This window comes from Lathamus discolor, chromosome Z (genome assembly GCF_037157495.1).
Source record: "Lathamus discolor isolate bLatDis1 chromosome Z, bLatDis1.hap1, whole genome shotgun sequence".
In the NCBI taxonomy this organism is placed as follows: domain Eukaryota; kingdom Metazoa; phylum Chordata; class Aves; order Psittaciformes; family Psittacidae; genus Lathamus; species Lathamus discolor.
This window is the reverse complement of record NC_088909.1, coordinates 55,212,668-55,240,557: the sequence shown is the minus strand read 5'-3', so window position 1 is coordinate 55,240,557 and position 27,890 is coordinate 55,212,668. Positions and strand designations below refer to the sequence as shown.

General features: G+C 43.0%; 1 protein-coding gene across 2 annotated transcripts in view; it reads left to right on the top strand.

The window, feature by feature from the left end:
* The window catches only part of MUSK (muscle associated receptor tyrosine kinase), a 56,762-nt gene that overhangs the window by 10,579 nt on the left and 18,293 nt on the right, over window positions 1-27,890 (top strand). Inside the window, exons 6-9 of one of the 2 annotated variants that reach the window (XM_065661704.1) lie at window positions 16,186-16,310; window positions 19,438-19,597; window positions 21,078-21,084; window positions 24,072-24,338. In XM_065661704.1, coding sequence (XP_065517776.1) covers window positions 16,186-16,310; window positions 19,438-19,597; window positions 21,078-21,084; window positions 24,072-24,338 — 559 coding nt within the window. Of the gene's footprint in view, window positions 1-16,185; window positions 16,311-19,437; window positions 19,598-21,077; window positions 21,085-24,071; window positions 24,339-27,890 lie in introns of those variants that run through there. The other variant, XM_065661705.1, reaches the window with a different exon arrangement.

Sequence of the window (27,890 nt, the reverse complement as noted above, 5' to 3'; positions counted from 1 at the left end):
TGTGTAGGTCCTCCCTTTCCTCTGATTTTCCATCTGAATTGGTTGATTATTCTGGTAAATAGACCTTTTCTCTTTGAAGACTTGAACATTTTCTGCCTGCTAAACCGAACACCAGATTCATTTTTCAGTTTCTGGCCTTTATGTGCTCAGTGTCTGTCTCTTATTTGCAGAAGGTGTTTGTTTTGTGGTATAAATGATCACCAGTTTCAGAGTGCTGAGACCAGTGGACTGCAGGGAAACTCAAATGTAGGCAATGAGGCATTCAATGCTCCTGAATACTGTAAGAGAAGTTGGGTTATGCAAGGTTTTGCGAAGTGGGACAAGGGATAACTGACTCACTGGCTGAACTTATTCAGAATGACTCTACCGTAGAAAGTGGAGAAGGGTCTCCATTTGCCTAGTAAGCTTCAAAAGATGGCTGTAGATTACATTTAGCCTAGAACTATCACAGGTTATTCTGGGTGCAATCCCATTTCTAAGAGGACCATTGACTTTTTTTTCCGGGAGCAGTGTTTAGATATTAGATCCAAGTACATATTACTGTACGTCTGTTGTTACTGTAAAAAATGCATTCCTTTTCATTTATTTTAATTTCTTTTCCTTTTTCTTTCTCTTTTTTTCTTTTTCTTATTCTTTTTTCTTTTCTTTTGGTTTTTTTTCTTGTTCATTTTTTTCTTTTTCTTTTTTCTTTTTCCTTTTTCTTTTCCGTTTTCTTTTTCCTTTTTTTCTTTTTCTTTTTCTTTGTCATTTTTTTTTTTTTTTTTTTTTTTTTAGTATTCACACTTGCAGACTTCAGGTATGCTGAAATTCCTTAAATAGCATTTAAACAGGAAAGCAGCTATTCCTAATTTAGCTCTACTTCTACCAAGCTAAAAGCAATGGGGCAAACTGAAGACACTTTGATCTGGCTGGGACCAGCTTGGGCCCTGCGTTTTGGTTTGGACCCAATGGTGAGACAGTGACCGAATTAACTGTGAATGGCAAATACTTGGTGCTGTGCATACAAGTCCCCCCTCCATGCTGAAGGGCCTCAGGAACTGGGCTTTTCTTGCTCGAAATCTACAAGAGCCAATTAGAGAATCTAAAAGTGAGCTGGAACTGTACGAAAATCCAGGCTGCTATGGCTGGTAGCTTGTTTTGTCTCTGTTTCCAGAATTACGCAGCTCCTTGTTAATTCTAGGAATGGCAAAATAATCCACAAATATCCTACTTGCAAAGGGGAGCTTGTGTGTGCTCTTTTTAAAATGAGGAATATTAGTTCTTAATTAATCAATAAGATCTCAGTGCTCCCACACAACCTGTTCCCTCGTGTTCCATTCATATGTTGGATGAACAAACAATTCTGTTCTCCAGGCTTGCCTTGGCTTCTCTGGTGCGGCACCCGTATGATGTACCTTGTTTTAGACTGACACCCAAACTAGACCAATGCATGTTTGGTTTACTTTTTCGGTTCCAAAATCCAAAGGTAATAAAATCTTGACTGTAGCTTGTTGTGTATACAGATCCCTTCCCTGCCCAGTATTTTAGATTAATTCTTATGGATACTTAGCATATGTACATATGCGTATAAAGCATACATACCTGTGTATGCATGCATACATGTATGCGTCCCGCTCACACACCTCTTTTGTTATTATTTTTAGTATCCCTCCCCTCCTACCTCTCATACCGCCTTAGTATCAGCACTTTAAAATAACTCCAAGTAAATAATAATCTAAAATTACTTGATGCAGAAAAATCACGGTTCAATCAGTCTTCTTTGAGCAATCATTATATTCAGAAAACTTATAAGAATATGCTGCTTATTGCTTCTCTATAATAACAGAATAATACTTTTCCTTAAATCCTGTTGGTACCGTTCACTTGAGTTACTTCCCTGCATTGTGGGGCTTAATATTGAAATAAATCAACTAAGCGTGGCTGGTTAGCTATGAATATTTAGTAGCAAAGTAAATGCCTATTCAAAGAGCAGTGCAAACATTTATGCCTAGCTAAATCTAGATCACACAGGTCCTAGTTTCTGAAAGACGTTTCTAGTTTTATATTGACAGCTGCCATTTCAATGGGTTCAGTGCTAGTTCTGCAATTAGTTGCAGGCATTGTTCAAAGTGCAGAAGTTTCTAACTTCTTGAAAGACTGACTCTCTGCCTCTTGCATGCAGTCAGGCTCTCAATGCACATATAGTCAGGCACAGGCTTATATAACTTGCTGAAGTGTGGCCCAGAAACTATGGCAAATCTCAGATATGTAAAATTATCTATGCAGGATCCACTCATTGAAACTGATGATAATCTTGGCCCAAACATTTACGCCACTGAGATGCCTTATGGTCATATTTCTTGTCTGGTTTCAGCAGTCCAGGGTGCAACAGTCTGAAAAATCCCACTATTTTGATTTTCCAAATATTTTTATTCCACTCCTTGTTGACTTTCCTCAACATTTATAGTACTGGCCTCTGTTTATTACTCTTAAAGCACAGCTTTAGTATTTTAAAAGGTTTATTATTTTAAAAGCGAAGTTAAAATCAGTTGAGCAATGATTTCAGATGAAAATTCAGGCACAGATCTTGTCAGGAAAAAGAAAGCAGCAAAGTCATCTCTTAGTGGAACTGTTTTTTCAGTTATTCCTGATTTTCACTAGTGAACGGCAGGGAAGGAGATAAGGATCCTCTGGGTGCTGCTGCCTGCATAGACTAGTCCCCAGCAAGTCCATACTGCTTCCTCTCCTGGGACATCTTTCAGGCACCAGAGTTCAGGTGATAAAATCTAACCAGTTATTGAGCTGGGCTAGGATTTTAATTAAACAGGTTGAAGAAGAGCCTGTCCTTTGGACTGTATTTTTCTTTAAGTTCAGGGCAAATCCACATGAATTTGGACAAGTCATGATGAAATAGATTTTCTCCTTACAATGCATAATCCATGATTATAGTGGATCTGACTGCTGGGTATGTGGGAAGACCTGGGGTCTTCACTGGGAAGCGTGCTGAGCCCATGGACAGCACTGCCCCCACCAGAAGGCTGACTGGGGTGCCCGGAAGGTGTTACGAGGAGAAGAAGCAGAACACAGGGCATCCCCTTGATTTGAAGTCAGGAAGCAGGTGCAAGAGGTGACGGATGGGGAAGGAATACAACAGACAAGTGTTGGGCCAAGAGACCCAAGTGAGCAACCATGCAAGGTAGGCAGCCCTCTTACTAAAAGAAGAGTACACACTATTTTTATGATCTTGGTGTGTTCTCTAGCAATTAAATGACACACACATGACTCTGGTTAAACTCTGAAGGGACACCTTGGAGAAGCATGGTAGATTCTTTCCGACATGTGCTAGGGTCACTATGAAATGGTCCTCCACCAGTGCAGAGACTGCGTGGAAGCTGCACTGGTGTATTGGGTCAACTTCACCTCGTTGGTTTTGGTTCCTTTATCAAATTACTTAAAGTCATACAACTTATGGAGAAAGGTCTAGTAGAAGTACTGGTGTGAGGCAGAAGTGCACTTCACAGAAACAAACCTTCTCCTCACCACCATGCAAAGCAAATGAACACTGATGAGTTTGATTGTGTTAAAATTAGGGTGTGAAGATGACTTCCTGTTGTTCTTATATGTCCAGAGATGGCTACAGGGAGTAATATGTGCATTGAGATAAATGAACAATGTTATAATCTTGATGGTTTGACAATAAATGTGTTTTTTTTTATTTCCTGGAAGCAACATTTCTGACCTGCAGTTTTGTATTCATTTTCTATCATCTTTAGCATTTTCCTAATTAGCTGTTTAATTGCTACATTATCAGTCTTGATAATGAACAGTTCTGCTAATGATAGAAAATCATTTACATACTCAGTAAAGCAGTACTTGCCAATGGATTTATACAAAATTCCTGTTGATTGCTGGACTGATTCCCAAAGTAAATCTGTGGCTGAAAGGTTGCTGAATGAATCCAAGATTCAAGACAGTGGTGGAACAGAAGCGTTTGCTTGCTTACCTAATCTGTAGTTCGCACTGATGTCTGAAGGCTGAGGTTTATTGTTGGCTGAGATGCTAAGATGTTCCATCTAGTTTTACCTGGAGAGCACTTGTTTGGAAATAAATAGGAGAGCAGCTATTGTCTTCAGTTGTTGAGTATTGTCTTCAGTGCAGAAATTCCCATTGATGTCAGTGAAAATTGAGGGCAGGGTATAGGCTTCTAGGATGTGCCAAGAATACATTTCTTGGCCTTTGTCTGAGCATTTTAAATCTGTAGGTTTTGGATGAAAGGCAGCATTAGTGAGACATTCAATTGTTTTTTTCTTCATACATTGGATAGCTGTTTATGTAACATAGGCTGTAGAGCAGGAGGAATTTCAGTTTTCGTTGCTATTTGCAAGTGACATTGATCCAGTCCATTAATAAGAACAATTCAGCAAAAGCTATGCAAAAGCTCATCAGGTTCAGCTTCTGGGTCTGCTGCTTAAGGCTGTACATCCTTTGTGGTCCCCATGGCTTGACACGTGTAACAATTATATTCTCCATACCCATGATGTCTAAATTGTATGACATTAAAAGAATAAATTTAAAGTCATGATCTCTTGCCTGGTAAGAGGCATGGGAATATTCCTATTATAAGCATGCCTACCACTCAGACACAGACAGAGGCTGCCTGGTAGGTTTTGATTTTTATTTAATATGCAAAATAAATTCTGTTGGACACTGTTGCTTTAATCTCTTCCTGTCTTTTTCAGATGTGATGCTTATAACCAATATTCAAAGTGTATACAATTGCTGCATCAAATAAGAAGCATCTAATGCAAAACAGCAGTAAACCAATACATTTTGAAATGATTTACAGGCTTGATTGCCTCACCTGGCCTATGTGTTCTGGCAGAATTTTGTGCTGTGTTTTGGAGAAGGTATTTTTCTCTCCCTGGGGAAGGAAAGTGCCACTTTATGAATTGGTAGAATAGGCTCATGTCCTTTATGTTTTTAGTCTTCAAAACAAGAAAGTCACGAAAGAAATTGAAAAGTTGGCTATGAATTGCTTACAACTTAAAAATAACAGCTCTTTATAAATGAGGCATAAAGCTATAAATCTTGTTTCTGTATCAGCCTAGTTTTTACCTTTAACTATGGCAAAAAACATTTTCCGGAAACAAATGGAGTTACTATCACTGAAACGTATAAAGGGTTATGGTGGATTAGCACTAACACAGCTGAAGGTGGAATTTTCTTACGAAAGGTGTCCTTCCATTCTAACAGAAGCATGTACATGGAAGTCTTTTGCTATAGGAAGACAGTCTGAATTGTTTACCATGCTTTTTAGTCTTGCATACTGGGACTTCATGTGCAGAAATCCTGAAATAATGACTTTTCTTCACCTGAGGATGAAGAACAAGCCTTCTGTTATGCCTTTTAGGTGTTGCACTCAGATAGTAAAACCTCTGATCTTCCCAGTTTGCCCAGTGATGCATTTTTAATGTTGAACAAGAAAGAAAAAGGATATAAGTACATTAACCGTAATGTGAAAGGAAGAGTACACAGATGGTCCTGTTGGTTGTGTACTGAGTCAGACGAACCTCCATCTTGTGATTTACATGAAGTTGAACTCCATCTCCAGCCTGTGGCACCAGAGAGTTGTGGAATTCAGAGTTTTGGAATACACTTGCAATAATGCTTAGTTTTGAAATCACCACTGTACAAAGGGATGTCTAGAAATTAACAATCATCTGTCAGGAAACAAACAAAAAAAAAAAAAAAAAAAACTTGGGTGAGTGCTGGAAGATCCAGTGTGCTCATCAAGAAACTAACTGGTTTCTCCATGGATTTAATGACATTTTTGTGTCACATCTTCTCTGCAGTTTTCAGCTGGCTGAGTGGGCACTGGTTGAGGGCTACTGATCTTTTTTTTTTACCCAGGCAATTTCATTCAGCCCTCTGTCGAGTGTTGCTGCTCTACTTCCTCCTGTGCTACTAAGCGACAGCACACAATGCAAATAAATCAAAATAAGGGTAGAAGCAGTACTCCTCGTGCTCCCTTAACTTAGAGGTTGTTTGATTTTGCATTCCAGCCCTGGTAGATAGAAGTATTTTCCTGCCCACGGTTTATTGCTTATTACTAGCTACTATAATAATACCCTTCTACAGACCACAAAAATGTTCCCCTATAAGCCACTTGTGAGTGCCTTAGCCTTAAAAATAGGAAAGTTTTCCTTGGAGAATCATTTCTTCAAAAGGAAGGTTCTGCCAGGACATGGGCAGATTTGGTCTAGATTTTTTTTTTTATTTATTTATTTTATTTATTATTCTGTCTAATTCTTGGAGGCAGTGATAGGACAGCAGACCAGATAACGATAGAAAGCAGTGCCTTGTCTATTTAGTTAACAGACTATGCCCACTGAGTGTAAAGCCCTAGCTTCCTTCAGCTGTTTTGTAGACCTCAGGACAAATTTGTGTCTCAGATAAATCAAAAGACATGAAAGTCACACCATAATTCAAGAAACAATATTGAAAGTATGTATTTAGTCCAACTAATCTATCAGTTTGGATGTACCACATTCTGGAGATGGGCTCTATTTCAAATGAAAACTGGCTCCAGATGTGCCATCCAGAAAGTTTTCTCCAGTTGTGTGTCAACATGTCTATACTTGACATAGATGAAATAAGAAAGGGAGACATTGAGAAAACACCAAAGCAGCCAGTCAGCACCGTTACCCTGACTCTTCCGATGTTGCCCATAGTTCAGCTATCAATGTGAAATCTGGAGTTTTATCTGTGCCATCTTCTGAGGTAGGATGTTTTGGGTGAGATGGATTGCCAAATAGTGGACTGGCAAGGAAGTTTTCAGATTTGCATTTAAATGCTGGGTGAAAATCCCTCAGGGGAATTCTGATACCAACACTGAGGAAGAGTAGCTCTGCCATAAGGAAAAGCAGAAACCCTGGGAAAGAATTTCCTTCCCTGTCTTCAGTGATGCTGGTGTATGCACATGCACGCAATGTTCTATAGCATTAAATGGTGAGTGCTGCAGTTTGCTACTAAAAATTGCCCAGTTTTGGGGAAAGGAACATTACAGGGATAGTAAATAGTACTGAGCTTGGCTGTAATTGCACCAAAGTAATTAACTGGCCTCAGCAGGGTGGCATGGGCATTACTGAAAGCCCAGAATATCTTCCTACCTACTGCATTCACCATAGTCATCCCAAGGTTCTGCAGATATGATCATAGCCCTAATTACAGGGTAACAGGGCAAGCCACAGGACAAAAGAACTAGCCTCCGACCTTCAGCAAATCAACAAACAAGCGTGAGCCTTTCACTTTATTCCAGAGCCCTGCTTTGTTATGACAGAGACATGAGATGCATGCTGGTTTAGAGTAATTGTCCCAGGGTGGCCTCCTGCACTGAGAAGCTGCAAAGCAAGTTTCCTGGGACCATGAGGTTTCTGACAAGGCATATATGAACAATCCTTTAATAGGTATTTGAGCCTTTTATTTCCCTTGGAGCAAACCTCTTTTCCTCAACAAAAAGTTTAGAAGGGCACTTAAAAAATATATGAATTTCTCACATTGTTGCATGAATTGTGGTTGTAAGAAAAAATAGTTACTGCAGACAAAACCCTTCTGGCTTGTAAACTGTCTTGGTCAGCTAGGAAGGATGTGCTTCCTGCACAACAACAAGGAAAGCAGAGGATAGACAATACTCACAGCAACCAGGTAAAGGGGGGCAGAGCAAACTGAGACAACTATCTTGAAATGGCTGCCTTTTCAGACTGAGAAACCAAGATAGAGCTGGGGCTTAAGACAAAGAAAGGAGGGCTCTAAAGGCAGCCTGGAAATTTTATAGTATCTGTTAAAAAGTTAAAAAGTCCAGTTTTGGTAAGTTTAATGTGGACCAATACAATTTTCTTCTGAGACTGATGCCTTCTGTTTCCAAGGTCCTTTACATCTTTCTCATTCAGGTAGCCTTGGTGGAGGTGAAAGCCCCTCTCTTGACTCTTCCAAATTTTACAACTCTAGATTTTGCCTCTAGCAGTAATGTTAGTTCTAGTGTCACACAATATTTCTAGTATGTGTGCCTATACTGTGGAACAGAAAGTGTCTGCTGTAGTGCTGCTCTGTGTAGGAATGGTCCCCTCACATCCCTGACATTAATGCAGCCCCAGGCAGAGCCTCACAAAATGAGTCTCTCAAAATAGGAGTTGAGAACAGGGAATGAAGATAGATATCTGTGTAAGGAGGGATTAAGAGAATTTTCAGCATTGAAAACCAAGCACATATGATGGATAAGGTGAGCAGGGAACAGGATACTTGCTATCACCACAAAATAAGAAACTTCCTAGCAGCTAGTGCTAGCAGCACTTTAAAATAAATGAAAAGAGTAGTTTTCACATGACATGTAATTAAATTTATGGCACTGCTCTTACCCATTGGTGAAGACCACATGTCAGGATGCTGCAGGGTTTATCTCAGTTTTGGGTATCCCAGTGATTTCCATAACTGCCTGCTCAGTTCTTGAGAGTAGGAGAGATGACTTGTGTGCAGCTGTGGACATTTCAGTATGTGCAGGCAGAGTGGTAGCCTTGCAGTGGTCATGGTGGGTTTTATCATGAGTGGAACAAACAAAAAAGTTGTTTTTTGACTCAGGAGAGTGCGAATTTCTTTTCCAGTTTCACATGCAGTAATGGGTTATGGCAGAGTTAAATGCACATAGTGTGTCTCTGTACTGTAGAAAAAACAGAACGTGGAGAGGTTTAGAGGGGTCTTTCCTTCAAAGAAACCAAACACATATATAAGACCAGTACTGTCACGACAAGTATTTCCTCATTCATTTCCTTGGGAAGTAATTTGAACACATTATCCTCGCTTGTCCTTGAATCTGGTGTTTGCTCAGTCTATAGAAATGAACACTTGTACAGAATGGGTTTTATATAGTTACACAGGATATAAGCTATCTATTTACATTATACTCCTGGTTATTATAGCTTTGTGTATTTGCAGGGTCTGATTTTAGGATTCCAGGGACATCTACATGCTGTGCAAAGTCTTTCACAGCCAAGAGCTTACTGCTGGCCGGTGCATTTAACAGCGTACGAGTCCTGCCGATGCAAATTGTCCTACCATCCATAAATCTTGGAGCTCACCCTAAAATAAGGTTACCTTGGAAATCTATTGCCTTGCTAAGAAAAACTTGCTTTGATATTAGATAGCATAGCTTAGAATCTGAAGGGATATGCTTCAGGATGGAGATGTTGCTGCTTCCTCCACCTCCTTTCCACACAGAACTTGAACTGTCCTTGCTATCTGTCTCACAGTCTCAGGCTCCAGGCTGTGTGTCCATGTATTGCCAGGCTGTCTGGCCTGTAATGCATGAGGTGTTAGAACTACTACAAGACCAAAAGCTTCCAAAATGCGTGTCAGGAGCCTGAAGAGCTTTGAGATTTTGTACAAAACACTGATATTTCGATTGCATTGAGGAGTTCTCCTCCCACCTTACCACAATAACCAGGTGAGTGGTTGGAGAATGATCAAGTACTGGTTGCTTACAGCACTTTTGAAGCTTGCTCTTCTGAGGCCCATACCTAATGAGGTTGTTCCTAGAGAAATAATACAGTGGCTGTGTGCATTTCTTATAGCATTTGTACAATTATTTTTTTTGATAGTATGCATACACGTGATTCTCTGGCAACAATCATGTTTGGACACAGATTAAAAACAAAAGGGTAAGCAATTTGATAGAGATAAGTGAAAGTGTCTCATATGGGCTTTGCCTGTAGCATTTTACTCCTCTTTGAGATTACTGGGTCGGCTTCCAAAAAAAGAAAGGCTGCATGCAGTTTTGATAAGAAATATTCAGAGATCAAAGCAAAACTGACCTTGCAGTTATCTTGGGATTTAATTATTAACCCAGCAATTTTGGAAGGGAGTGGGAGGGTGACAGCAGGCTTTGAGCAGCGGCTAAGTTACAATGTGAACTGTTCCCATATGGAGTCATGTGGTGAGCCATGTGCGGAGCCTGTCACTGCCACTGCAAGAGGAGTTGCTGACCATGCTTACAGAAGGATTTGTTTGTTTCCTGTGCTGGGATTTGGTTCTGTCATATCAGCTGCGGACACTGTGCCTTGCTCCTTCAGCCCTGGCTCTTGGCATGCAATTAACTGCTGCACACAGCTTGGTGTGGCTGCCTCCACAACCGCTGATCCATGAGCATGATGCGTGCCCTGTTCTCAGCCTTGGTATTTCAAGAATTGTTGGGATTTTACACGGGTTAATTTGAAATGTCAGAAAACACAAATGCTGGGGATTTCTGTGTGTATATAAAACGTATTTATCAGACCTCCCCTCATCTCTCACTTGTGGGAATGAAATTGTATCCCCTGTGCTTGTTAGCTCTCCTTGACTGCCTGGTTTAGACTTGTCAGGAAGAGTGAATGGATGTGGGATGAATGAGTCTGAATGGGGATTTAGACAACCAGACTTGTCACTGGCAAAAGACTGTGAACACATTGGCACAAGCTTATGGTTCTTCAGAGCACATAGGTGGCAAGCATAAATGATTTTTTATGGATTAGTAAGCAAGGCCCAAGCCTCGATAGCTCCTTGTTACAGAAGAAGTCATTTCAATCTGTCATGCTCAGGAGAGCTATGTGAACACTGGTGAATGGAAACGAAAAAATGCTTGCAGTTTAGCTACTAAATGCTTACCCATAAATAGTATGCAGTGCAAAGTCTTTGCTAGGGTATTTATGTCACAAAAGTTTCTGATGCAGTGTGTGCCTTACCAATCTCCCCAGCAGTGCAGACACATTGATCCTCAGCACAGCACCAGCTGTACCAAAGGAAAACACTTTTTCCACATAGCAGTTGCTTTTACTCACTGTGTTTTATAGCATAGCTGAAAAAAAAAATTGGCATAAGGCCTGACCATACTCACCCAAAAAGTAATTTTTCACGACAAATGCAAAACAGTATGGGAAAGTGGAGCATGTTGACGTATCAGATCTGGCAGTATGGACGCACGAGGTCTGGCTCACATTTTAGGCCAGGCACGCAGACTGTGGTGGTGAGGGAGCATGTACCCACAGTTGCGAGGCATTCGCTAACACAAGTTTAGCTCTTGGTAGCCTTACATCAGTTTGGACTATCAGGTATGCTTTAGTGTTTGCCAGGACTAGCAACAAACTTATATATGACTACACATGGATGTTGACAGGCTGGGTTAATTCATGTACTTTGGCAAACGTTGCACATATTCTCTGAAAGTCAAGGTTCATCAAAGCCAGAAAAAGCTCTGGAAACCATCCCCATCCCACAGCCTAGTACTTGACTGGGCCTGGTGCATCAAAGACAGCATTAAGGTTTATGAAACCCTGGCTAGATGCGGCATCTTCCTTCAGTGGGGCTGTGTGCGTGAGGGTTTCTGAAGGGCATCACTTTGCCCTTTCCTGAAAGCAGCAGCATGACCCCAGGCCACCCAGGCTGATGCCTGGATGTGATTGGTCCAATCCAGCCTGCTTTAGGAGAAAAACGGGCCTTACCCAGTTAGAGGGCAGGCATATGCCAGGACTGTAGGATCAGACCCCAAACTGTGGAAATGAAACACAGCTCAGTCAAAGGCAACAGAAAAACAAAGTCACCTGGAAAAAGTTAACTGCTCAAACTGGGGGCTGGGCAGGGGCCCTACTTTCATCTTTTTATAGTATAAAAATTTTGTGACTGAAATAAAGCCAGACTGTTTGGACTGGATGATGTTACCTAATTCTCAGAAATGAGAGCAGCTGGCCGTGGTGCAGATACCTCCTAGCAAGCCCTGCAGTGCACAGCACATCATTTTGCAGGGCTGTAAAAGAAAGGACTTTTATTAAGGGGCTTAGGAGTGAAACTGAATGTCTGGCTTGGCTCTTAGTGGGTTTCATTTCCAGCTCCTCTGTTTTGTTTTCCATTTAAATAAATAAATAAATGAAGCCCTCTTTGCTTGCCTTCCCTAGCTGCTTTTTGGCATGCCCTTGGGTAAACCCTGTGCTGAGAACCTGGGTGTCTTGGTGTGAATGTTTTAGCATTGTGGTGATGTAGCTAAATAAGCAAAGGTCCTGGCAAAATCCACTTTCATGAGGATCTGGAAAAGACGTGTTATAAATCACCTGTTTTGGGTGAATTTTCATTTTGAGGCAAAATGAAAACAAAGCAATGTCCTGAGCCCACCAAATAACATGAACTTTGAAAACACTTATTGCAATTTCCTGCTCTTCCTCTTCCTGTCTTTCACCTGCCTCTCCCAGCCGGTTGCTTAGGTTGGCAACATCAGGGTTGAACTTTCTTCCTCAATTTTGCCTCTTTTCTTTGTGCAATACACCGTGGGAAAAGAAAGTCACCATTTTGGGAGCTGGGTTCCTCCATTTACCTATAGGACAGATTTCCTTGCTGATGTAGTCACCAAAATGGACCCCAAGCTCATCCTTGTGGTCTTACTCAGCTTTGTACTGGTACAAGGTGACACTGGCTGCTCTCATACAGCTCATCCTGGTTTTCCCACAGCAGCTGAGTCTGCCAGCAGCAGCAATGTGTCTGTCATCCACTCATAGATGATGGGACTGAGAAAGATCTGATTTTTTTTTTGTTTTTTTCTTTTTTTTTAAAACGATGTTTCCTAAGCAATTTCCCTTTTGGAGAATATGTCCCTGGGTGTGCTGGTCTGTGGCAACCCAAAGCATGCCTGGAACTGCAGAGTCCAGCCTTTGAGGGAATTTCTTACTTAAAAATGAAATAAGGTAAAAAGGACTTGGTTGGTCAATTCACAGTATCTGGAGCTAAGTACTTCAGTTAAATAGCTAAACTTTACTTTAAAAAAACATGCAAGTGTAAGCTCTTGATATGTTAAAGTATTACATCTGCAACTTCAACTTTGAAAGTCCTAGAAATACACACAGGGGCATTGGAGATAGCAGGAACTTCCATTCTTCTGCACTTTGGAAATCAGTTTATTTCCTGAAGGGTCCACTTCTTTTTTTTCCTAACCGTCACTCCCTGTGCTGGATAATACACTTGCAATACTTTCCACAAGGAACTTGTGAATGCTTAGCAGCAGTTGCTGGATTTTTTACAGAATCATAAAATCACAGAATAGATAGGGTTGGAAAGGACCTTAAGATCATCTAGTTCCAACCCCCCTGCCATGGGCAGGAATGCCTCACACCAGGCTATGTTGACCAAGGCTCTGTCCAGCCTGGTCTTGAATGGTGCCAGGGGTGGAATATTTACCACTGCTTGGGGCAGCCTGTTCCAGTGCCTCACCACCCTGACAGTAAAGAATAATATCCTCAGAAGAATAATAAATAGGATATTATAATATAAATATAATAATGATATCAATTGTTAATATATAAATTTTATTAATTATATTTATTATTAATTACATTAATTTAATAAATATAAATAGGATATTATAATAATATGCATAATGAATAATATCTTTTTATCTATCCTGGACTTCCCCGGTTTAAGCTTAAACCCATTACCCCTTGTCCTATTGCTGCAATACCTGATGAAGAGTCCCTCTCTAGCATCCTTGTAGGCCCCCTTCAGATACCGGAAGGCTGCTATGAGGCCTCCACTCAGCCTTCTCTTCTTCAGGTTGAACACCTCCAACTTTCTCAGCCTGTCTTCTTACGGGAGGTGCTTGACTCCCCTGATCATCCTCGTGGCCCTCCTCTGGACTTGTTCCAACAGTTCCATGTCCTTTTTATGTTGAGGACACCAGAACTGCACACGGTCCCTGTATTTGGTGTTTTAGGTGTGAATGGCCTGACAATTTGCTTTCCCTAGGCTGGCAAATGAACACTCGTACCAGCAGTGTGGTGAGCTCCTAAAGCTAGTGCCATGATTAGTGCTGGCAGGAGGACCCTGGGAAGTGTGATACAGCTTTCTTGTGCATGAGCTGGGTTAGCCGCCATGATCCCTGTAGCTTTGGTCCCTGCTTGTGCAACTGCCATCATTTTCAAAACGTGCCTTTTTTTATTCCTGGCTGAAAGATCCTTACAGATTTTGGGAGAGCAGCCGGTACAGAGGAGGGCATACGCGCCTGTGTCTGGCACCTGCTAACAGGGTGCTCTTAGAGGACTTCTCTTGGTGTTAATGAAGCTGGGCAAGATGTGAGCAGGAGGGTTGTCAGGCAGGCAGGGTCCCAGCAGTACACTGAGAAACCAGCAGCAGCATGAGAAAAGCACTAAGGGACATATTCTGGCTGTGGGAGCTAACATGCTGGCTTCAGCGGGAGCCATATGCACATCAAGGCTGCCAGGAGACAGGCACAGAAGTTTAGTATTTCTGTGACTGAAATATAAAAGTAATTATGAGCTTGGCCCAGAGCACTCAGGGCTGAATTCATAACCATCTGGTGTTAATGGCCTCAAGTGAAACTTCAAGCAAAGCTTTCATTTCGCTTATTATTCATGAGGAAACTTCCTGGCCAGTGGCTGCAGCTTTCCTTGTTAGTGGTGGAGCTTTGTACCTGCTGTCTTGCTGAGGGGCAGGGGGTTTCAGCAGCCCCCAAAGGAGCTCTGCTTTGATTTTAAGCAAGTGGCACCAAGCACTGACATTGAGGGACTGCTTGGAGACCGTAGAGCAATTAAGGAGCTGAATGTAGTACGTATCTTCACACTCTTTTCACTTCACTGGCTTTACTCTTCCTGAAAACCCCTTTCTAGGACCCTCTTGAGTGGCTGTGCTCCTAAGCCAAAACAGTTTCTACGCTGAAATGTACTCTTAGTGTTGCCTATCCATGAACAAAAGCTAGTTTTAGGCTCTTTGTTAACATGAATCTCAGCCCTTTCCCAGGCCAGGGCTGGATGGAAGAACTATGTGGAAAGCAGATAATTTTTTTATTCCAACAGAAATTTTGCAAATAAAGCCTTTCCATCATCCCAAATGGTGGGGACAGATACTCATTTTCTGAAGTAACACTTAACTGGTTTTCTAATCACTCTGCATTGGAGATCTCTACCTGAGAGCAACCAGTGGCCAGTGACAAGAGGTGAGCCGAGTAGACACAGATGACCTTGACATGATAAGATATGTTGGTAAGGGGAACCATACAGATGGCAAATGTGGTTGAAAAGGTAATCAGGCTTGTCTGAGAACTCCAAAAAAAACTCCCGTGCATAATAAAATTTCTGATGGAGATTTCTAGTTACTGCTGTGGAGCCCAGAAAGAAGAGAGCAAGTGTTAACTCACTAAGCAGGTGAAATTGGAGTAAGAAATGGCACAGAGCTATTCAGCCTGCTCCTGCACAGACATTCAGGTATCTCCATTAAAAAGTCTGGGTCAAAACTCAAATGTTCCACTTGAAGAATATCTCTCTTGTCTGCTTTCCTCTGTGTAGTCCAAGTACAGCAGCTGAAATACAGCTTGTGAAGGCCATCAGAGTTGTGTTTCTGGACTGAATTAGGTTTTCAGCAAAAATGCTTCAGTTCTTTTCACACATCCCCCCCAACCCCCCCCCCCAAAAAAAAAAAAAAAAAAAAAAGAAAAAATCGGGGCCAGGGGGTGATTATCTTCAAACTGCCCACAAAGGAAGCAGGTGACGTAGAAATGGAAAGCCACTTAAAAAACCTACTTTCCCCTTGTAATTGCATCTTCCTAAAGTCATTGTCAGCCATTCCCCCATAACCCAGTACTGGACTCTTTCCCCTTAGTGTAGGTTGTTGTGGCATGGAAGATGTTGGGGTTTGCAGCTCTCCATAGTAACTTCTAATCACTGTGGTCATACTGAGGAGCTTATCTGACCCTTAAACTTCATGGTACATGACATGCCAATGGTCCCTCTTCATGATTTTGAACAAGTTTTGCATGAGGTGACCCTTGGCAGGGCAGCATGGTAGCTTGCTGTGTATTTGCTGTAAGCTGTCCCATCTGCATACTGCCAATGACTTTGCCCTTGAGTTTTTTGCACATTGCACCCTCTGAGGCATCAAACTCAGATGATGTAGAAACCTCCAGAGGTAAAATTTTGGTCTGTAAGGTGCAGAACAAACCAATGCCAATCACTTTCTTTCTCCTCCTCATCTGTCTCTAAAACCTGTCACTCACCGGGAAGTCTGTGCTATGCTTTGCTTTTATTCATGGGGCTTATGTCAAGGCCTGCTGGGGAGGGAGCATCCCCATGCCAGCACAGCTTTAGCTCTACAGCGTTGTTCAACTAGCACATTTGTCTTCTTCTGCAGTTTTTGCCAGAATCCTGAAGGCTCCTGAATCCCAAAATATCACCTTCGGGTCTGTGGTGACGTTGCGGTGTTCAGCGACCGGCCTTCCAGTCCCCACTGTCACCTGGCTGGAAAATGGGAAAGCTGTAAGTGCCTTTTTTTTTTTCCATGCTTTTTGCCCTGAAGGGCTGCTAGCAGCCGGAAGCACAGCCCAGGGATTAAAACGCAAGGCTGGGAGCCAGCGTCTGTGGTTTCTATTCCTGCCTTATTTAGCGCCTTGCTGTGCAATCAAGCTGAGCCCACCTTGCCTCCCTGCTAGTTTTCTCCTCTGCAAAGCTCTCCCCCTTCTCCAGAGTGTTGCGTGGGTTAGTGTTATGGTCTGGGAAGCCTGAGATGAAGAATGGTTTAGATGCCTACAGCATTCCACTGAGACAGGGTTTCTAGGACTTCATTGTGCATTTAAGTATTCTGCAGCCACCTTTCCTCTCTGATGTGCTAACAATAACATGGCAAAATTGTTTATTTGACAAAATACACAAACTAAGGTAGTTAGGTGGTGTGAACTGCCTTGAGGCAAAATACCTGCAGGGCATCATATATGCACTGTGTATTTGCAGATGAATAAATCTGAAATCTTCTAGACTGACCTAGGTGACATGCTGAAGCATGTCACCAATTTATTCCTGGCTAAAAGCCCATCCTCAAGAAAGGTACACTCTCTTCAGTGGCAGGCACCAAGAGATGCAAATCCACTGCTTCTCACAGGAAATTGCTCTGTGGTCTAATGTTCCTGGGCATTCTAAATAGGTGCCTGCTTTGAACTCATCTGGCTTTCATGTCCATGGGTAGGCTATTGCAATGCCTTCTCTTCAGCTGAACTGAAGAGCCGCTTGGCACCTAATATTGCCTCCCTGGGAGTAAGCGGTGCACCACAGTTCCAGCGGCTCTGCAGCCTGAGCCTGCCACAGGTTTCCTCTAGTCTTCATATGGTTATGGTGGACATGTTTTATACTCTTTGTGGTCTTTTAACAGCTTTTCTAAGGATAACCCCCAGGACATAATGTTGTGGAGGCAGGGGGAGCAGCCACTGCATGGGGGCTGGCAATTTGCCTCTGTTCTTTCTCACTGCCCCTCCATCAGCCCCAAGTCCTTCTGGCCACTAGTTGACCATGGTCATTCCTGTTAACTTGCTTGTCCAGCAGCACCAATAAATCCTCTTGTTCAAATTCCTTCCCAGGAAAGAGTTCTTTGTCCCCTCCTTCCATATATTTGAAATACACTATTAAGGAGCCTGGGCTACTCTGCCAGCTCTCTTGCTTTCCTATCACCTCTAAGCCTTACAGTGTAATCCAATCTGATTAGGCCTGATTTTCTATATTCCTTCAAGGATTCTAGGGAGAACAGCAAAAAGATCAGATCAGCAATCACAGGACCCCATAGGTCCTTAGTGGTTTTTGGTGATAACTATTTTGAGACAACTGCAGGTGATCATTCAGGACTTGTTTCCCATTGAGAAAAAAACTTCTGGGAAGTCTGGTGCTACTGGCAAGGGCAGAGTATTTCTGGAGCACAGAACCCTGCTTTACAAATCTCCCACCACTGCATTGGTCCCAGAGAGAGGTGTGTGGGAGGATGCTCAGTCCCTGCCTGGCTGGTCAGATCTGATCTGCCCCATTCTTGTCTGCAAAGCAAAGCCCAGTCACAGGAGGGTGGTGCTCCAGACTACCTAATTTTAAATATGGTAAGGAGATCTTAATGGTGCTTGTCTCTGGGTAAGTCAGGTCAGAAAGTAGGTGGACTGGAGCATGTGTATTTGAGAGCTGGCTCACCAGCAATTAGCAGTGAGTCATTAGAAGATGCAATGTATCAGCAACATTATGGTTGCTGAACACTGACCTGCAATTGTCCTTTAATCTGTTTAAAGAGAGGTAATCTGCTGAGGTTATTGAACTGTCTTTGAAGAGGAGGATGCAAACTCCTCTGCAGGAGCAGCAGCCTTGCCCACCTAAACAGAATCATAGAATCATAGAATGGTTAGGTTGGAAATGACCTAAAGCCAAAAAACATCCTTGGTCACTGCATTTGCACAGTAACCCACCCATCCCTCATGCAATATTTGCAAACTGTGCTGGCCTGGTTATACAGTGCTTTCTTCACAGTCACATTTCCTCATCACAACTCCAAACTGATCTTTAGTGAGGCAAAACAAATACATTATTTTCAACATTTTCTTCTCAGAGAGAAACCTGCTTATTAATGACATGATACCCTTCATGCTTTTCCAGTTATCACTGTTAATACATTTGGAAACAAACACATATCACATACAAATAATGTTTCTATTAAACTCCAGAGATGTCAAATTGATCTCTCTGACCTCTCAGACAGTTGTGGAAGTAGAGTGCTTTGTTGGGATGATCCAAGGAGACAACTCTCACTGTTCTTAGGGCCAGGTTGCACTGGTGGGATGCACTGGTAACCACACCTCGCTGGAATTACACTTAATGCCTTCTATCAGGATGAAGGGTAGAACAGGCAATATTGCTCCTTCCTACAGCCTTTGCAAGGTAGACTCTTGGTGTACCATGTCCTCTTATTTCAATGAACACCATATGAGCAGAACAGGCTTGAGGATAAAATTAAGACCAACTGGCCAAAATTGGCAGATTCCAAGATAATTTACATCAGAATTTCTGACCTGGAAAAAGAGCTAGCCAAAATCACCACATCTGCAGCCCCTTCCATACTTGCAGGTGTGAGATAAGAAAATCTATTGCGTATCTGCCAAAGTGCTGGAGCCAGAGTGCTTGCTTTGGAAGTGTGGCAGTGGCTATGTTAATCCAGAATCAACAACTTCCAAACTATTTTCTTTTCTCCCTCTGTATAGCCAGGGTTCACAAAATTACCTTGTGCCCTTCCTTGCTAAGGCATGAATAGGCAAACAGTCTTCTAGAACAGGCCATGGAGTAATTATCCAGCTCAATTACATGACCAAAACTAAGACTGCAGCCTTCTGGGATAGAAAATTAATTGCAAAATTATTGCTGACTTGTGAAATAGGAGAGGTCCTTAACATTTGCTTTTGTATGTGAAGTCAGCTGCTATGAAAGCACCAAAATAACACCAGCAGCTTTAGCTCTCTGCCACTTCTATCCACTTACTACGTGTTTCTCTACCAATTTAAATGCCTGGGGCTGGGTCTCAGATTTTCCCTCGATTTGTTTGTTTGCCTTTGTTGGAAATATCACTGCACTGGGCTTTTTGGTCTCCTAGGTTTCTGCAGGCTCGATAGCAGAGAATGTCAAGGACAGAGTGGTTGACTCCAGATTGCAGGTGTACGTCACCCGACCCGGCCTGTTTACTTGCCTGGCCACGAACAAACACAGCAAAACTTTTGGAGCTGCCAAAGCTGCAGCAACCATCAGTGTTTCAGGTATGCTGGAAAAGAAGGGGTCACTATTGTTTTACCCTTGCAGTCACTTCCCTGCTGTGGAGAGCAAGGGGTGTGAAGTACACGGGAGGAGAAGGGAAAGCTTTGGAGACTGGAAAGTGTGCAGGGGGTTAAATTTAAGTACAAGTGCATCCCCCGCCCATGCTATTTCCTCATACATTCTTACACTTTGAAGACTGACACAGCTGTTATTTCCTGAATGCTTGATGCCATCTTGTACTTTGTGTCCCAGAAGCACACTTGGTAAGTTCATCCATGTTGAGGAAGTCATGGCCAAGACCCAGACTTGGTATCACCTAACAGCAAGGTGAAAATAGTTTTAGTGAGAAGTTTGACTTCTCTAGGGCTTTGCATTCAGAAAGCAGGAAGGTTGCTGTCAGAGCAGTACCTCGCCGTGCCAGGGGTAACCTCTACTCCCAGGGACATCTCCCACGTGGGGACAGGATGATCCAAAGAGGAGAAATACCAATAGTCTGTGCTAGCTGACAGCATTTGTCATCCCAAGTGTGGCAGCTTGTGCTTTCTTTCTTGGGACAGGCAGGGGTGTTTAGTTAGAGGAAAGAGAAATCACCCAGGTCTCCAGACATGGGGTGGTAGCCCTGGTCCTGCTGTTAAGCAGGCATGCACCTGCCCCTCTCCCTATGCCTCATCTCCTGCTCTGTTGATAAAATAACCATGACCTTTTTTGCACTGAACATTGAAACCTAGCAGCAAGCTCTGCCCCTTAAGAGTCTCAGTGCTTGATACTGTATTTCACATCCATGCTTCTGCTTTTAGCCAAGCCAAGTCTTGTCCTCATGAAGCAGAGCTGCAAATGTAGTCGGGAAGACGTGTTTTAGGTTGGTTGGAAAAGCTGCGCTTATCTCCTCCAGACTGTGTGTGCTCAGCAAGAGGGGAGCAGCACCCCCAGACCTGAGCAGGAGCCTTTTCCCACCTCCCAGGGGTCCCGGGGCAGAAGTGTCTCAGTCTTAGGCAGATGCTTAGCACTACCTTTCCATGCTGGTGTAGCTCATCTCCTGCAGCCCTGGTGTCTCCCTCCTGATCTATCTGCTGCCTGCAGTACTGGGTGCATGGGGGGCTTAAGTGAAGGGTGCTACCTGCCAGTTAAGTGGGGCCCAAAGTATAAGGGTAAAAGTATGAGTTTAAGGTGCAACAGTACACCTCAGCAAGAACTGCAGTTACCAATCCTTTTCCTTCACCTCATTCCCTCTCCCTGCACAGCATCCAGTGTTGTCCAACAATAACTATTCTATGATTCTATGATTCTATTCTTCCCCACAAGAAAGTATGAAATAAGGACAGATTTTAGCTGCATCCTTTTCAGACAGTTTAGCTGTCTGAAAATCTTGTATGGAAATCTTAATCCTCACATCTCAGAGGGGGCAATGAAATGTCACTTACATCTTTTCAATTTCTTTTTTTCTCCTGGCTCATCACTCCTGGATCCGGTGCATCTTGTCAGAGTGGAGGTAAGAATGACTTTCTCTGGCTTTCTGGGGATTTTCTCTGGGCCAGGGAGGAGAATAATGACTGTAGTGATAGGACAGTGGGTAATGGGTTTAAACTTAAACAGAAGAAGTTCAGGTTAGCTATAAGGAAGAAGTTCTTTACTGTGAGGGTGGTGAGACACTGGAACAGGCTGCCCAAGGAAGTAGTGAATGCTCCGTCCCTGGCAGTGTTCAAGGCCAGGTTGGACAGAGCCTTGGGCAGCATGGTTTAGTGTGAGGTGTCCTTGCCCATGGCAAGGGGATTAGAACTAGATGATCTTAAGGTCCTTTCCAACACAAACCATTCCATGATTTTATAACCCAGGGGATATGATTAATTTGGGCTTCTGCATGCCAAGCATGCAGTTGTGGTTCACCTGAAAGGAAGACCAGGCTTCTTTATAAAAGCATAACTGGGGACTGGGCCCAGGTAGAGAGGGATGTTTTTGTATGAAGCAAGTCGTGGATCACACATCAGTAAGGGTGTTTAAAGTACAGTAGTAGGCAGATTATTCTGGAGTAAATTCCTTTCACTGTTACACACTCACAACTTCACTGGCCTTATAAATATACAAGCAAAAACCTAACTGCCAGTTAAAACTACTGTCTGTATGCAGACAAGAATGTATTTTGATTTGGTGATCACCAGATTAGGGCAAGAGGAGTTTAGATAGTTGTTTCAAGCAGTGTTATGGATGAGTAAAGCCACTTGCATGTGATCAGACATGTACTTTTGTTTAGGATTTTTTGGAGTACTGAACAATTTGGCTTGTGTTTTTCTTTTTAGAGTCCTAGCATATTTCTACATGCAGCACTGACAGGTCAGTCTCGAGGGAAAATCAGAGGTTTAGCCTGAAGGAGGGCTGGAAACTACTGGCCCTCAGAGAAAAGAGCAGAGCCTGAGAAAGTCTGAGCAAATGGCTTTGCTGCTCTGCTGACACAGGCTCCCTGCTAAGACGCTTGCTTTCCTCACAGGGGCTTGCAAGATTGATTCAGGAGGTTTGTAAATGATTTAGTGACCACCTGATTATAATGGCAGACTTATGCCTTACACCTGCATCCATGTAGTTGTGACAGGCATGGGAACAGTGATCAAATGCTCAGCCCTTCTGTGCTGCAGTTGTTCTCAACCTTTGCTGCACAAAATTCCCACTCTGTGGCAAGGCATTGTGAGAAACACATTGCTGTTGCTTCTCCATTGCAGCCTGGTCCATATCTCTCTACAGGTTTTTAAAAATTGAGGAAATACAATATTAGCACTGGTGGCTCTTACCAGGCTGCTTCTGCATCTCACTGAAGTCAGCAGCACAGGTGCCCGAGGCATGCCTGTGCCATCTTTTGCTTCTTGGAGCGCAGGAAGGACTCACCCGTCAGATTAAACACAACAGCATCATCAGGAAAATGTGAATGATGTGATGCCACCACACAGGGTGGTGGGGGCAGTGGAGTGCTGTGGGGAAGCTTGATCTGTGCTAGGGAGATTGTCATGGGCTGTGGTGCAGGATACTGGGGGTGCCTATGTCACATGAAGGGGTGTCCATCGAGCATAGGGTGATGCAGGTGACACAGCTAGTGCCAGCTCAAGGAATCAGTGCCTTCCTGTATTTTTTAGCCAATGTGACACGTAGGAAAAAATCATAGTTAAAAAAAATAAGTGACATGAAGCCCAAAGTAGAGCAGCTAAACCATGGCCAGAGAGCATCATCTGCAGAGAGAAGCATCTAAAAAGCAGAAATCTGTGCATCCTGTATAATCCTGTATCCGTCCAAGGAAAACAGCAAGAGACACCACGGCTGACAATGGACAATTATTTGGCCAAGCGAAAGAAATAAAAGGCACAGATATAAATGGCTCTGCTGGCTACTCCAAATGGTTGGCATGTTGTGAATTGAACTCCCTGACCCCAGCTGCATTGACTGAACGAGCAGTGGGAACAGCTGCACCCAGCCCTTCCCCCCCGCCCTCCCCAGTTTGGCTTCTGCCATGCTCACAGGGGAGGCTGTTTTCCAGGTTCCACCCCATACCAAGGGCATTGCACCCCACAGGCTGCCCAAGTGGAGAGCACATCCGCAACCACAGTCTTTGCTGCCACGGGGCAGTCGTGGGAGCTGCTAGGAGAACAGCTGACCTGTTCATGCCCTCATGCTGCCGCACCCTTCTGATGGCTGTGGGGAAGAAACGAGGGATAAGAGCTGCCTCCTTCTAGATGTAAAAAATGTGGTAAAGATAAATAGCCCATGAAGGCACCAATCCTACTGTGCTTTTTATTGCTTTGCCATAGTTTTGTCCCCCTGCTTTGTGGCAGGAGATGTGAAAAAATGAGAGGATGTACCTTACAGGGAAGCACCAGAAAGAAAAGTGCAGAGGCCTGTGCCCTATGTCTCCCACCTAAATGTGAGTGGAAAAGAGGCAGGGTCAGGAGGGGTGGAGGAGGTGAGAACAGGCAGGCAGCAGCTTGGCTGGTCTAATCTTGTGAAGAATTCCCTGGCATGTGTTGGGTGGGACTCACCTGGCTCCTGTTCACTGAGTCCATCCACAATTAGACTGTTGCCAGCCAGCAGAGCAGGAAATTCTGAGTTATCAGAGGTATACAGCAAGTAGCGAGCTGATCACTACTGCAGGGAAGCAGGAAAACAAAATGTTTCCCCGTTAGGGCCAAGGGCAGGGTAAAAGGCCATACTAGGTCACAGGTGTGAGCAAGAGCTCAGTCTTTTTGCCCACTTTAACTGCTAGCAACTGTTGACCAGAACCTCAGCCCTGGAGCTTACCAGGAGGGCCCTGTTTCTTGCAGAAGTCTCATTTTTTCAATGGTATTAGCTGGTTTTAGTGATTATAAACATCTACCCTCTCCTCTGCCCTCTGCCAGCCTTATGGATGCCACCTTATTCAGAAACAGAGCCTAGGCATCCTATTTTGCAGGTGTTTAGGGCTGTGAGCTTACTTTGTGTGTATGGTCTTGTCCCTTACAGCAAGCTATACAAGGGTGATGCAGGCTACTGCAGCGTGTACAGAGGTGAGGTGTGTAGTGGTATCTTGGCAAAGGATGCTCTTGTTTTCTTCAACTCCTCCTATGCTGACCCAGAGGAGACCCAAGAGCTGCTTGTGCACACTGCCTGGACTGAACTGAAAATGGTGAGTTCATTCTGCAAACCGGCTGCTGAGTCTCTGCTGTGTAACTACATCTTCCAGGAGTGCAATCCCTCAGGAGCTGGGCCAGCTCCAAAACCAATGTGCAGGTAAATAGAAAAAAAAAAAAAAAAAAAAAGGCTAATTTTCACTTTATTTCTTGGGGATGTGTAGGCAGCAGGGGAATGATGAGGGTCAGTCCAGACTTGGAGTACCACTGAGTGAAATTTGGCCCTCTAGGTTTGCATGGGTTTTCCCTTTGCTCTCTCCTCTGTACACACAGAGATGACCCGATCCAGCAGTCTCTGTGCTCGTTGCTACGGTACTGACTGACTTTCAGGCCCAGATGTCTGTGTTATATCAGGCTTTTAGCAGACAGTGTTGAAAAGAAATATCCATTTGAATGACATAATTGATTAAGGTTATTAACATATTGTTATTGATTAAATCTTACTAGGTCAGTATGTGCACATTATTATCAAAAGAAATTGCTTGTTTAGAATTGTGACTAGATATAGTCACAGTGTGTGCAACAAATCTGTCCAAGGCAATAAACTAATCATTCAGCACTTCCCACAACAATGAAGATGAAACATAAAAAGACGATACCAGAGACACTGCCAGTGTAATTGTACCTGCTAAACTAAACCTCCCATCTGGCTCTTGTGTCCTCCCATATGCAGAAAATGTGCTTTGAAACAGAGCAGTCAGAGACCCCAAGGAGTCCAGAGCATCTCCCGCTACAGCTAATATACTGCTGACAGGTGTCTGAGCAGTAGGTCCCAGTGAGACAGACACTGAGACACTGCTCCCTCACAATACAATCTCTTGAGCAACCTTCCCCTTATTGCTACTTGTCCTCCCACCATGGGCAGATGGTGGAATGAGTTTCTTCCCTCTTACTTTGCAGTGAAATTTTTATCTTCTCCAACTTGTCAGACTAGAATAAAGCAGGTTTTTCCAAGCTCTGCTCATAACTTTTGCTTTTCTGGCCTCTGAAGCTTCTACACCTCATCTTTCCTTAAGCATGAAATATATATAGCCCAGGTTCTGTTAGTCTGAACTATAACAGAACCATGATTGCTTGGTGTACCTTGCAGAGGACAGTTCATATAGATGTCTCAGAGTGAAGCTTTCTGTTTCCTAACACAACTGATCCATTTTCAGCCGCTGGAGGACTGTTGCCTGGTCATTACCTATTTCACATTCGGGCAACTGACGCCTCTGCCTAAGTGCAGTACTTTGCTCTGGTCCCCCTTGAACTGCATCTTAAAACAGATTATTCAGGTCTGTGTTCAGTGGGAGAGCCCCAACTACCGTGTCTCAACTAAATCACAAATCTTCTCTGCAAACATGGCAAGCACACCTCCAGCTGGACTTGGGAAAGTGTAGTCTACTGGCAGTTACTTTTCCAGTTATGTAGGGGCTTTTTAGAACAACCAGCAGCATGTTGTCATTTCATTGATACCTTTCTGATTGCACCTGCTTTAATATCTCTAAAGCAAAGGCACAGAGGAAAATCCCAGTGCAAAGCTTGACAGTGCATTGTGTTCTCTATTTGGTTTCTATGCAGTTCAGTATTCTTCCAAAAGCACAGTAGTGGCAAATATCCTGCGCAAGAAGAGTGTGTGCAAGATAATCATGCAGCCAAGTACTGCTTTTCGCTGGCAGACTCCTCCCTGCCATCTTGTTGTTCTGGTTTTTGTCATCGTGTCCTATAGTACATGATCTCTCTGGCTTTTTTCAAAATGTGCAATAGTATTTATATTTGAACCACACATGCACAGCACATTTGTCTGCCAAAGATTTTGCACAGTACTCCAAAAGGCATTTCAGTGACATCTCGGTCTGGCTTCACCTACTCCTGCTCCTAAGTGGCCTTGCAGGACCAGAGCTTCTAGTGATTTGACTGAAGGCCTGTACTTCTGGGGCACTTCTGAAGTCAGAGTGATATAAATCAGCTTAAAGCTGCACTCAATCTCACGCTAACAGGCACAGCATTTGCAAATGTCTGAATCTTAATGGACTTGCCTGGCATCGTCTTTCTTCAAATCCACAAGTCAATGTTATGGTTTTCCACTTTAATGATTTCCCCCTGTGATTTTAATGTAGATTTAAATGCATCTTTCTTCATGACAAGAGCCCTGGAATAGCATCCTTCCTGTTTCCTGTTTCCAGAGCACATCAGCTGGACAACAGGTCTTCCAAAGCCATAACCCAATACTTGCTTTTATAACTCAGATATCTAACAGGTTCTTGTGAACAGCTGAGACCTCTGGGAGCTCTTGAAAACATTTCAGATGATCTTGGTTACTTTCCAAATTGTCTTATCTGCTTTTTACTGACAACCTTATACTTCTCTGCAGAAACTGGCCAGACTACACCAGTTTTCAGCTGAAATACTTCATGAGTAAGAATTTAACTATCTCAGAGGCTAGAGGATTCTCACAGCTTTTGAAGTACATATTCACCTTAACATATTTCTGTGTGGTTTTGTTTTCTTCATTATTTATTCTCTGCACCATTTTCTATCTCCCTATATAATTTTTAATGTTCGTATTTGTTTGGCAGCTAGCTAACAAGAATACAAACTGATAGACTGAGTAAAGCTTTTATAAAAATAATCAGGGAGTAGAACAAGATGATGTCAAGCAGAAGAAAAAAGAATGGAAAATTTTTCACTTTATGTATATTAGAATGCAGACTGATTAAAATTAGTGTTTTCTTAGTTTTAAGGGAAAATGATGTCTCGTCTCATAGTTCTTGATTATATCTGCCTTTTACCATTTGCAGCTTCTATGAAAAGAAGCTGTGAAAGAAAAACTCTCAATTTCTCTTTCAATCTTTGCTGATATGAAGCGACTAGGCTGCAGAGAACAGTCTTGTGTTGGAAATGTCTCACTTTGGTTAGGTCTGTGTGTCCCCACCTCTTCTCAAACACTGCTTTATGGACCCTAAAATGCTACTGGCCCATTTGTCATCTTCTGCTGCCACTGTTCTTTGTTCGTCTGTCACTTACATGACATAAAATTTCTAATAATAATCTGAAGTAATCTTTGCACATGATCTCATCAAGCTCTTGCTGCTCAGGATTAAGTGTTATAACAATGGTATGAACACAGCTCAAAGAGGCTGACCATCCCTCCCCCCAGCTGCCTCACAATGCTCCTCAGATGGGTTTATGGGTGAAGGTAACCTGCCTGTAGCGCTAGAGGGGACAGGACTGCAGAGGAATGGTCTTTTGCATTTTGCAGTTACATACAAAAGAGGGACTTGTTTAAGGATGCTAAGGCTTCAGGAATGAAGGAAGCTACTGCAATCCAGATCTCCCATGTTGGAGAGTGTTTCATATGCAAGATTTTCTCATTTCTCTGGCTAAACATTTATTCATTTACTTCAGAAGTTAATTCCCTTTCTATGTGTTTAACATAAAAAAGGCAAATTACACTGTCTGCATTCTGGCTTTCATGGACCTGAGGAAGAATTAAACCAGCACTGGCTGGAACAAAGCACAGTGCAGCTGGGGTTCGATATCTTCAGCCTGCAGACTTGAAGGGTATCCATTACTGTTGCAGAAAAGCTGCTGCCATGGTAGAATTCCCAATGGCCTCCATTCTTTAGGTACTTTAGGTGGTATGCAGTGTTGTTAGTCATCATTGAAA